Source organism: Eucalyptus grandis, chromosome 3 (assembly GCF_016545825.1).
Source record: "Eucalyptus grandis isolate ANBG69807.140 chromosome 3, ASM1654582v1, whole genome shotgun sequence".
Lineage (NCBI taxonomy): Eukaryota > Viridiplantae > Streptophyta > Magnoliopsida > Myrtales > Myrtaceae > Eucalyptus > Eucalyptus grandis.
This window is the reverse complement of record NC_052614.1, coordinates 52330731-52342983: the sequence shown is the minus strand read 5'-3', so window position 1 is coordinate 52342983 and position 12253 is coordinate 52330731. Positions and strand designations below refer to the sequence as shown.

The following is a 12253-nucleotide window of genomic DNA, read 5'->3' as shown; positions in this document are numbered from 1 at the left end:
GTAATGTACTCGCCGACTGCTTTCTGCTAATTCGGATGCAGACTAGAAAGTAACGGCAAAATAAAAGTAGTCCCATTCATTCTAAAAGTCAAGGAGAAGAAGGGCTTTCTCGATTGAAATCGAATTTGTCCCAGTTAGTCGTCAACAACGAATAAAGCTCCAAAGTGGACATGTCATATGAGTGTAAATAGAACCAATTTCGTGTGAATGAGTATCATCTTTATCCAAGTACAGCAGAGATCGAGGAAAGCTTCTTCGTATCTTTAGCCACCAGTGGTCGCCCATAAATGTGAAAAGAACCAAGGAGGGCGAAAACTGTCCGGTGGAATCATTTAATAACCGCCTTTATATAGAGTCAATTCAAAAAGTTGTACTTTCTAAGATACATTTAGGCTTCTAGAATACTTTCATAACTCTAGAAGGGAACATGACTTGGCATCACCCGAACTACATCTAAATTCAGATTACATTTATCAGAACAAGTTAGTCTACTTAATCGACAAAAAAAAAAGAAGTTATTCTACTTCATGTGATCATCACGAGAATTTACAGAGAGAGACTTTTAAATGGTAAGACAAAAATTGACTTTTCTTTTCTTTTTTGTTGCTGGAGGAACCGCCTCAACTGGTAGCCGAAGCGTAAACCCCAAGGTGCCTTAAGCGGGAGGACCCACCACCCCTGGTAGCACACTTAAGTCACCAAGCAACTCAATCAACCCCCTTGCTTCGCAAGGGCTTCGAACTCCTCACCTCTAGGCGAAAGGATTAGAAAGCGAAAAAAAATTGTGGGAGAAATTATTAGCATATCATATGTATTAAAAACACCTCAACCATTAAATATGGTGTGTAATGACCCGGGTCTCACAGTGTAATATTGTCCGCTTTAGACTGAGTTCTCACGGCTTTAAAATGTATCACACAAATTAAAATGATCTAAGCCTTATAAACTAGCCACAAGACTCATCCCTAAAAGATGTGGGATAGGAGACGCACCCCACACTTGGGCCGTCACATGATGGGTCCCATGTGGCTCCTGCCAATTTAATATAGAGCAATTACAGCATGCCCCGTTAGTATAAAATAAATTACACAAGCAGTCTTGTACACTATTGATTTAAGAAAGTGTGTAATTATAATCTACCAATAAAGGGTGAATAGAGCTGTTTGTGTAAATTAAAGATTACATGGACGGTGTGTGCTATAAATATCATGGGATCTTCGAGAGATAGGAAGAGAGAAAATAGTCAAGGGCTAATGTTTGCTCAGTAACTTAACTTTATTATGTTTTATAATCAATGGGTATCTATACCCAAAAGCATGTTGGAAGTAATCTAATCTAATAAGGAAATTAGCTAACTTAATCAAACAAGAAACTAGCTCTCCTATGAAAATAACGAAATATCTCATAATATCTCCAATATTGAGTAATATCCCCAACAAGATTCTCTAACAGAGAATTCTGTAATATTCATAAATACACTTTAACACCCCCTCAAGCTAGAGCATTTAGCTTGCATATGATAGACGCAACTTTCTGACAGAATCTATGACAAAAGCACGGTATAAGCCAAACCTTACACTTGCCAAGGGATGTGGATATACGAACTGGATTCAATACAGTGACGATTGTGTAAGCTGGACTTCACACGACAAATTCAATGCAATCTACATCATTACCTAATACAACAAGCGCTGAAGAAAGGCCTTATCTCAAAGTAACACCTTTTCACACAAACTTGATTAAACCGTGTGGAAACCCAACTCAAATTGCAGCAAACTATAATGCATCATCCAACAATGCTCAACATTGGCTGCTCGATGAAGGCATGCTCGACTCTGACCCTCATAGCTGCCTAGAGATTTGATGGCAACTTTGCTTGTCAACGACACTCCAATTGAAATAGAGTACAACAACAAACAACATCCATGGGAAGCAATGTTAAGTGTTGACCAAATTGGGAAGAATGCATGGCGAAATGAAGCGAAAGAACATTGAAGCTCGACTTGTGATAGACTTCACCAATACAAGAATGTCAACAATAGGACCGACGGATCCGTAGGAAATGACAACTCCCCCAATGATGACAGAAAGACAACAACTCATGATATAGAGCTAGAGATGATCGGTTCTAGGTTCCGCCCAAGTTCCACTCAGAATTTACCCGTCGGAATACTTAGAAACCTGAAACCTACCTTGTTATAAGTTCAAGGTTTACCCAAATTCCATTTGTACTCTTAATTGAATGATTGCAATGAATTTTCACCTTTAGTGACCACCATTTTTTACAATCCATTTATCATAGCTTATGTTTAAACACACAAAGATTATAAAATATTAACAAAGTGAAAGCTTAGTCATAGATATCGTTAGAAATAAAAAATTAGACTAATGGTTTTAAATTACACACTCACAATTGGACACCATGAAATGCTGTAAGATCGCACGAAGACATAGAACTAGAAAAATAAAAAAAAAACTTGTTCCAAGTCCCAAATTCCTCCTGAAACCTAAATCTACCCATCGAAACAAGTTTCCTAATTTTTGAACTGGAGCCTGCATATTCTAGAATTTGGAACCGGGTTGGTCTGATTCTTAGGTTCCCAATTCTACCTTGGAATCCTTAAATAGAGTGGCTCATAGAGACAGGAGCAAATATGAAACCGCAATAAGCGAATGACAATGGCACTACTCTCGAAGACGACTAACCATGCCTGCTCTTGAGAATGAAGATAGATGGTTGAAAAACGGAGGACTTAGAACGACAAACGGTGGAGACATGATGGCAAAGATTAGGTTCTCTTTTATTTTTTTGTTTTAAAGATTGAAATCAAGAATCAAGATAAGCTAGGGCTTTGATATGGGTTCCTTTCTCTTGGTAGGTTTGATACCATGTAAATATTCAGGTATCTCCATTATAGACGAAGATAAATATTCAAGTATCTCCATTATAGACGAAGAGAGAAAATAGACAAAGGTTACATTTTTACTCAATAATAGAATTTTTTAACATTCTATAATCAAGAGGTGTCCTCGAGGAATATGAATTGCAAAAGGAAGTACTCTAATTTAACAAGAAAGCTGTTTTATTCTACAACAAGAAAACTTTCTATCTCAGAAAATAACGAAAATATCTCTAATATGACGCACCGAATAATTTATGGATCCTTCGAGGGGAGAACTCGTTGACCACCTCAAATGTGCTTTTTGTATGCTCCCTCAAACCCTGCCAAGAAAGATGTCAAAAAGAAAAACTTGCTGTCGTTAGCACTTTGTCTTTGGCGTCCCAATACCCAAAAATAATCTACTTTATATAAAACACATAAATTGAAACCGTTGACTTTTCAATTCATCGCCCTCGTGAAGTGAGAGATTTTGGCATAAAAAAGGATGGGGAGTCCGTGACACAAAAGGCATGTGGACAAGTGTTTGCCACCTTTAGTTGATTGAAAGTCTAAGCATTTATTCATTACTTCATCACTCACGGGTGAAAAAACTTTTCATCCCTTCAACCTCCAACTTGATAGACAATGTTCGTCAGACATGACGATATGCACTGCGCCATTGCATTCACGTCGGTTACTCAGCCAAACTTAGCCAAGAATGTCCAAAATGTGTAAATTCAGCTCAATGAGATTCAGGACAATTTCCATTCTACGGAAAAGAAGGTCAAGACATGCTGTGTTTGAGCTTGTCGATGTTGAACCATGTCGGATTCAAATTTCGCTGGCTGAATTCGTGTCATGTTATGTCAAATGGGTGTCTAGTTTAGATCAAAACACAACCAATTAGGTGAGGAAACAGAGCATACTGTTGATACTCGACGTTCACAGCCGCAGCAGATGACTTTGCAATAGTGCCAAACGCTGTCGTTGAGAGGACTATGGTTGCGCCGCTACTCGAGGGACGTGAAGACGAGGACAGCGCTCGGTCGACGATTCGGACTTGGATAGTCTGGCTGGGAATGCAGGTTCCGGAGACGGAGGCGCTGATGCAACGCACTAGGTACTGCCTCCCGCATGACGCTCCGTTGTCCCATATCCCTTCACCCGCCGCCGCAAAGAGGTTGCTCGATGGGAACTGTGATGGATCATTGCCGAAGCATGCCGTCGCTGAAACATAATGATGTCAAACTTCTGAGAGAGAGAGAGAGAGAGAGAGAGAGAGATTTCACATACGTGTGTATGGAGGACTGTAGTGCGCGGCGGTGCCGACGTCGGCACGAGAGAAATGAACATGCATCGTCACCAGAAGAAGGACGAGTAGGAGTCGCGTTCTTTTGCTGCAGGGCTTCATTGCTCTGGAAAGATCGGCGAGGCCAACGTACCACCGAATGCAACGAGAAGGGAAGAGCTCCCTTGTTGGCTCATATCATCATTTCTGACATGTGAATTGTACATCAAAGTCAATGAGGTTCAGTATCAATTGTCATGTGGACTGTGGTTATTTGCATACATCTGTCCGACACTCACACTCACACAAGCAACATGGCAAAAGTCACCTTACCTTATGAAAGCCGCAGAAGAACTGGGACCTTGGAGAGTTTCAAACTCGTACAAACGAGGCCCGATCAACCCGCACTTCCACTGTCTTCATTTATAGTCTCATTTAGAAGCTTCTAATATCTTTTTCTTTTTATGTCCCTTCTTTTTTTATCTCTGAAATTCCCATGCCGTTGCTTGCCGAAGCATTAAACGACTGTTTTACTGTCGTACTCTGTAGTTTGGAAAAGGTTAAGTTTTCCCACCGTAGGTGACCAACAGGCAAATGGCAATTTCGAGATTAAACGCGTCATTTATTATTCCTCCAGAAAAGAACATTCCTCTCTTTAATCGGTTTCTAATTGAAGAGTAATTTTGTACGTTAACTGTATTACATGACAGTGACGCTCGAATAATAAATCAAATTTGGGTGAGACTTTTGCCAAAAAAATCGACGACTAAAGTTGGTATGTGTCATATGGGCCAAACTATGTGATCAATCTGTTACAATCTTATAAGATTTTGTAAGATTGTTCAAGCTCCCTCATATGTAAATTGGGCTTTAGCCTAAACTTGAAAATATGTAATTGGGAAGACAGATATGGCTTGGAAGATTTAAACTAGACCTAACATGTGAAATTTCATGGGACAAACTTCCAACTATTCTAAAAGAGCTAATGAGTTTTAAGTTAACTACGATATATTAACTGCATTAAACCATACTATTTCTCCAATGTGGGACTTTTTAATAGAACTCATACATTCACCTCAACAATAAGCTCACACCTGAGGGAGGAAATTATTGAGATGCATGGATAAATTGTGTTAGAAAACCCCACATCGGAGAATTAATGTGGCGTGAAGTAATTAATATATCATAATTGGCTCATAACTCATTAAATGAAACTTTCAAAACAGTTGGTAGCAATCCCACCAAATCTCACATGATATTATAACATTCCATTGTAGCTATGCTGAAAGAGAGAGGGGAGGAGTGTGATGCCCCCAACACGTCACGACTACTGTGACATCCTAGATTTTCAATCTTGTTTTCCATTGAATAAATCAGACATTTCATCGACGCGCCTATAGGGCTGTTCTCAGAGCCGATCACTCTTGAGATAACTAGACTATCCAGGGAAGCCATTAAGGAATTTTAATACAATAGACTTGAGAATTCGACTAGGAATCGGCTACTCGACCGTGCTCATCTTTAGAGATCATTATGACAAAGCTAAAAATCAATGATCAAAGATAGGTCGGTTTGACTGAGATGTGTGGCTAATCGTGGGTGACACCACTAAATTGGAAAATCCTCGTTGGCCAGCACTAGACTGATTTTTCTATCGTTTTGATACCCTGTGTTCGTAATTGAATCCTCAAGATTTCCACGACAATCGAGAGTCACCAATGTGTCGAGTGGGTCCATTGTAGCTCAACGAAAATTGACCATGAGTCATTTGCACTAAAAATTTCTGAAACCTACTTGGTAATCTAGGTCACGCTAAAAATGCGTCAAATTGAAATTAACCGTGAATTTGAATCCAATTTCAAAAATTGAAAGTTCTGTCATGTCACAATTAATTCTAGGAGCGTCGACTCAGTTTTAGAAAAAATTTCTGCAAACCGAGATTTTTTGGGAAAAAGTCATCCTATAGCCGTTTTTGTTCAGAAAGAGTCAGTGATCGTTTTTAATCGAGCAATCAGGATGCAAGTGGGATCAATTGGTGATGAAAAATATCAATTGAATCAATGATGTGCTAATCGAATTTATGAGGGCCAATTTGAATTGAATCATGAAGCAATTAAGTCCAATTAAGGGAGAAATCATGCAAATTCGTAGCTCCCCCTTGCCTAGGCTTTTTGGACCATTTCAAAGGTTGTAATTGAGCCTTGGTGGCAGATTTCCAGCCTGGGGATGCTGTTCGTGGTGGTGGATAGTCAAGGGGACCATGGAGGAGAAAATTAAGCCAAGTGGATCCCTTGTCCCCCTTATCTCTTTCTCTCTCTCCTTCCAAGTCTGGCCGGCACTCCTTGCTCCCCCTCTACTCTTGTTGTGCGAACTCCAGCCAAGCAAAAGGACCGCCGGAGCGCCAACCGCCAGCCAAATGCCATCCTCGCCCTGCCGCACTACTCACGAACCACGCCTAGCCGTCTCTTCTCCGCGCCGTTCAGCCGCGCCTCCACCTCCCTCTCGCTTGTCCCTGCATCCTAGCTATTGTCCCGTGCTGTGTGGAGCTCAGCTAGAGCTATCCCGCCTCCGTTCAACCACCGTGAGTCCCCACCTTTGGCTGCTCAACCTTGCCGCAGCTCCACTAGTCCTTGCTCACCCATCTAGTTGTCATTGAACCCTCAACCAGCCCAAAACAGAAGCTGAAGAAGTGGGTTTCAACAACTCTATTAGGCCCGTTTTGGCCCGCTTCTTGGCCTCAGAAGTTAGGCCCACTTTGGAGAGTATCGAGCCTCATTGCGTCTCTAACGATTTGAGCCGCTTGGATCACAAAACAAGTGAATTTGACTCACTAATCCTCGCTTAGTAGGTTAATCATGCTTAGGGGTTGATTGGTTTAGGCTAAGATGGATTAGGTTGTTAGATTAGATTAGATTAGTAAATTTAATTAATTGTTGATGCATATTAGGTGGTTAGTTAGCACAATTAGCAAGTAGACACATTCCGGTATTTATTTAACAAACTTTGGAAATTTTCCGAATCCGTTTCGACGTCCAACTAGGCATTACGGGCCTAAGTTGGATTTATTGCGTTTATTTAATATTTTCCGTAATTATTTAATTAATTAATTATTTTCCGAAAATTAGACCGGGATAGCCGATGATCGGAATTTTATGCTGGTTATTGTGGTACATTCTGTTTATTTATGTGAGCTCTAATTTGTGCTGAATTGATTTAATTGTGATTTTAGGATTGTATTAATTAATTTTGGTAATTAATTGGAAAATTATTGGGCATCGGTTTACAGTGCCAAAAATATGTTATGGGCTATTGAAACTGGTGGGATGTTCAAAAAGTGAAATTATTATATTTTGGCTAAGTCTGACTATGTACCCACACACGACTATTTTTATCGGATATGATAAAAATGATAAATTGATTAAGTGGTTGGGGTGGTATATTATATCAACCTATGGGTGATGTGTCAGCTTAGATTGCGAGCAGTATACCGGTATATTATATCAACCCACGGTCTCTGATATGTCAAGTTAGCAAGAGCAATATACCTTATCAAATTAGTGAAAGTAATCAACATGATCAGCTTAGAGAGAACATTATTAGTGTGCTATATCAACTCAATGGTTTGATATGTTAGCTTAGCGAGAGCAGTATACTATTTATCAGCTTAGCGAGAGTTATACTATCTATTTATCAACTTAGAGCAAGCAGTCCTATTATGGGTAGACTTATAGATAATATTGAATGGGCCGACTTATAGATAATATTGAATGGGCTGACCTTGAGATGGTCATGATGACATGTAATCGATTAGATCGATTGATCAATGATTTGATCCGATGTTATGAATTAATATGATTTGAGGCATTTATAAATGAAATAGATTTGCAAGGTGGAACTGAGGTCAAGGTAAGTCCTTTGACCCATGGTATGCTTCGGCAGCCCTTAGGGCATATTTGCTTCCTAATCGGGTCTTAGGAGGGTAGAACTTGCTAAGACGTAGTCTCACGCCATTGTGGGACAACATTTCAGGTCCATAGATGGCAGCACCTCCACCTCCACCTCCTCCCGAGCATTTTGGTATATTGGAGGAAATCACTGAGATAGGTTATCACATTCCGATACACAATCACCAAAAGGCTTAGAATATGTACTGGTGAAATCCACTTTTTGGGTTGATGTGAGTGAATCCCAAAAGGTACCCCACAAATACCGGTCGTGGTATCGCCATTAAAATGACGGACGAAGGGTGGTCCTAGTACCGAAATATCATGTACCTCTGTACGTTTTAGAGGTAGCGTTTAGTAAGGGGACAACAGATTCCAAGGGTGGATCGGTGGTGGATGCGAAAGATCCCAAGCTTAGTGACAATCCTGACTCTGCAGAGTACTCAGCCGTAGACTCCAGCTGGAGTATGGAAGAATGAGAGATTGTTGAGGAAGAAGAGGACCCAGAGGAGGACCTAGAGGAGGATCTGGATGAGGATTGAAACCCCATCCCCTATCTGTAGACTTGTTTTGAGAACTTGTTGTTCAAGACCTGACTTAGTAGTTTGCCTTGTATATATATGCATTATGGTTTGCATTGTATATAAGTTTGGATGTTCTTAAAGTTTAAAATTTGATCCTACTTTCTTATCCCATTATTTTATTGTCTGGGGATTTATATATGCTTCCGCATGTGTATTTAAAATCGAATGGGTTGGTGATACATCCTAGGACGTCGCTATTAATCGACCAAGTGAGGGATGAGTGCGTGCCCGAGGATCAGGGCGTGACATCCCTGTTTAAGTGGTATTAGAGCAATGGTTAGAGATTGGAGTGATAAGGTGCGATGGTTCATGGGATAATAGCAAGAATGACATTTAAATTCATGCTGGTGCATGTCTGTGATAATTGTTTGGTAAAATTGCTTATGGTTTAGATCACTCCGTTTCTAATTCGGTATGGAATTGGAAGCAGGCTTCAGTAGATAAAGATGAGCCATGAGTGATCAGGAGCAGCGAACTCCTACCAAGAGGACCGTTAGGGTTGTGACTCGGGGTAGAACGCCAACCAAGGTCGGTACTCGAGAAGGCCAAGGTTGAGCACCAACATAGGCTAGCGCGAGTGGCGTAGCACCACGTCCTATTGGTGCTGGGGTTGTAGCCCGAGGTGCTCAAGGAACCATTGGGATCGCCCAAGCTTTGGACACCATGCGAGAGATGATGGGGCAGCAGGCTCATAATCAAGCTGCAGCCTTTACCGCCGCCATTGAAGCTGCTGCCGCTGCCAATGCTACCGTTGCTACCGCCGCTATTGTCGCACCTATTGCTGCACTTGCCGCCACACCTACCAATGTTCCAACTGGGAACATAGTCGTAGATAGAGAGAGACCGATCCACAAGCTGGTGGAGAAATTCTTGAAACTTAACCCGCTGAGGTTCACGGGTACTAGAGATCTTGAGGCCACATCTCTTTGGATACAAGACCTGGATAAAGCGTTTACACTTTTGAGGTGCAACGAGGAGAAAGTAACATTGGTAGTCTACCAACTGCAAGGTAACACTAATATTTGGTGGAGAGCCGCCAAGGATGCTGTAATTCTAGGAGGAGTAGTCCCGCTGTGGGACGCCTTCCTCAAAGCTTTTAATGATCACTATTTTTCGGGTACCACCCAGAAACAAAAGATGGAGGAGTTTCAGCGCATTTGTCAAGGATCGATGTCTGTTGACTAGTATGGGGTCAAATTTGTGGAGCTTTCTCAATATGCTCCGAGATTGATTAAGGATCTAGAAGAAAAAGCCTAAAGATTCAGAAATGGTCTTCGTTCTGAGCTAAAGCAACCTCTGCTACCATTAGATTTGACAGAATATCGAGAAGTCTTTCGTCGAACCCAAATGATAGAGAGAGGTTTGAGTGAGCAAGCTACCTCGTCTGGATCGAGGTTTAGCTCTCATAGAGAAAGGATTTGTTAGGGAAAGAGGCCCATGCCTAGAGGTAATTTCAAATTCCGCCCAATAGGAAGGATGGAATTGGGAAGTCAAGGCCGAGCCAGAACGTCGCATGTCGTCTGTGTGGAAGACAGCATGGTGCAAATCAATGCCCTCGAAGGATGGGTGTCTGTTTTGAATGTGGCCAACAGGGTTACATAGCCAGAGATTGTCTGAGGTGACCAAGAGGACAACCGCAGTTGCTGCCGCCGCAACCTATGGGTCAAATTAGGGGGTATGCACCACAGATTGCCCCGCAAAGAGGACAGAATAGGCCACTAGTTTAGAGCACGGTGTATGCCATCATGCAAGGTCAAGCAGAGGCTGTGCTTGACGTGATCATAGATATTGTTTCACTGAATGACCATCCTACTTACGCTTTATTCGACTTAGGAACAACTCATTCATTTATTGCCAAGCAATATGTTAAGTTGTTAGGATTAAGTCTTATATTGTTGGAGTCGGCAGTTTGTATATCTACACCATTGAAGGATAAAGTTATTGCTGCTTTGGGTTGTTCTGGTTGCAAGTTAGCGATTGGTGAGCAAGTGGGGAAAATAGACTTGTTAGTTCTAGTCATGTATGACTTTGAGTTGATAATTGACATAGTCTGGCTCACCAAGCAACAAGCTAAAATGGACTGCTATCACAGGGCGATTCAGTTTGACCCGTTAGAGGATGAGAGCTTCGAGTTTGTTAGGAATCGAGGAGGACCCTCGAATATCTTGATCTCGTCGCCAGAGGCAACTCTTTTATTAGACAAGGGTTGCCAAGGTTACCTAGCAACTGTCATGGATATGACGGTTAGGGAGTTGAAAATGGAAGACATTGCTGTAGTACAAGAATTTGCATATGTTTTTCCAATGAAATTGCTATGATTGCCACCAGAGAGAGAAATTGAGTTCGTGATTGAGCTAGCACTCGGGACAGAGCCAATTTCTAAGGCTCCTTATCGGATGGCGTTATTTGAGTTGAAGGAACTGAAGGTACAGATGCAAGAGTTACTAGATAAGGGATTCATTCTTCCCAGTGCATCACCTTGGGGAGCGCGGTTCTAATCATGAAGAAGAAAGATGGTTCGTTGCGCTGTGCATCAACTATCGGCAACTCAATCAAGCAACGATCAAGAACAAGTATCCACTCCCGAGGATCGATGACTTGTTTGATTAGTTGCAAAGAGCGTCGATATTTTCAAAAATCGACTTGAGGACGGGATATCATCAACTGAGGATTAGGAAGGAGGACATTCCTAAGTCAGCATTTCATACTCGATATGGTCATTATGAGTTTACTGTAATGCCATTCAAATTACAAATGCTCCAGTTGCCTTCATGGATATGATGAACCGAAATTCAAGGAATATCTCAATCAGTTTGTGATCGTGTTTATCGATGATATTCCAGTGTATTCGAGGAGTGATGAAGAGCATGAGAGTCATCTGAGATTAGTGCTGCAGATGCTAAGAGTCCATAAGTTGTACGCCAAGTTTAGCAAGTGCGAGTTTTGGTTGACTTGTGTTGCTTTCTTAAGTCACATGATTTCAGGAGATGGAATCTTTGTAGACCCAAACAAGATTGAAGCCATGATCAACTGGCCAAGGCTGACCACAGTAACAGAGATCAGAAGTTTTCTAGGTTTGGCAGGTTATTACAGACGGTTTGTAGAAGGGTTCTCATCATTAGCGTTGCCTTTAACGAGACTCTTGAAGAAAGAAGAGAAATTTGTGTAGACAGACAAGTGCGAGAGTAGTTTCCAAAAGCTGAAGGAAAAGCTAACTACTGCACCTGTGCTAACCATTCCATCTGGTCTTGAAGGATTCGAGATCTATAGTGATGCGTTGTTTAGAGGATTGGGTTGCGTGCTGATGCAACATGACAGGGTTGTTGCATATGCATCCCGTCAGTTGAGACCTCATAAATAGAATTATCCAACGCATGACTTAGAACTCGCAGTGATTATCTTTGCCTAAAATTCCAGATCTTCACGGACCATCAAAGTCTCAAGTACTTGTTCTCTCATAAGGAGTTGAACATGAGACAGCGTCGATAGATAGAATTGCTAAAGGACTATGATCGTGATATCTTATATCACCCGGGAAAGGCGAACAAGGTCGCC

General features: G+C 41.4%; 1 protein-coding gene across 1 annotated transcript; it reads right to left on the bottom strand.

Moving 5' to 3' along the window:
• Positions 1-2965: 2965 nt before the first annotated feature.
• On the bottom strand, positions 2966-4378 carry LOC104437695 (EG45-like domain containing protein). The gene is made up of 3 exons (XM_018871158.2): positions 4176-4378; positions 3809-4109; positions 2966-3223 (listed from the first exon to the last, which is right to left on the bottom strand). The coding sequence occupies exons 1-3, from the start codon at positions 4291-4293 to the stop codon at positions 3217-3219; spliced, it is 426 nt and encodes a 141-aa protein (XP_018726703.2). The 5' UTR covers positions 4294-4378; the 3' UTR covers positions 2966-3216.
• Between the last annotated feature and the right edge of the window lie 7875 nt (positions 4379-12253).

Excerpts from the sequence above, each read along its gene's own strand:
- LOC104437695 (XM_018871158.2), bottom strand. The coding sequence starts at position 4,293 with ATGAAGCCCTGCAGCAAAAGAACGCGACTCCTACTCGTCCTTCTTCTG. Across the intron at positions 4,110-4,175 it reads CTACAGTCCTCCATACACAC|CGACGGCATGCTTCGGCAAT; the intron begins GTATGTGAAATC and ends ATTATGTTTCAG.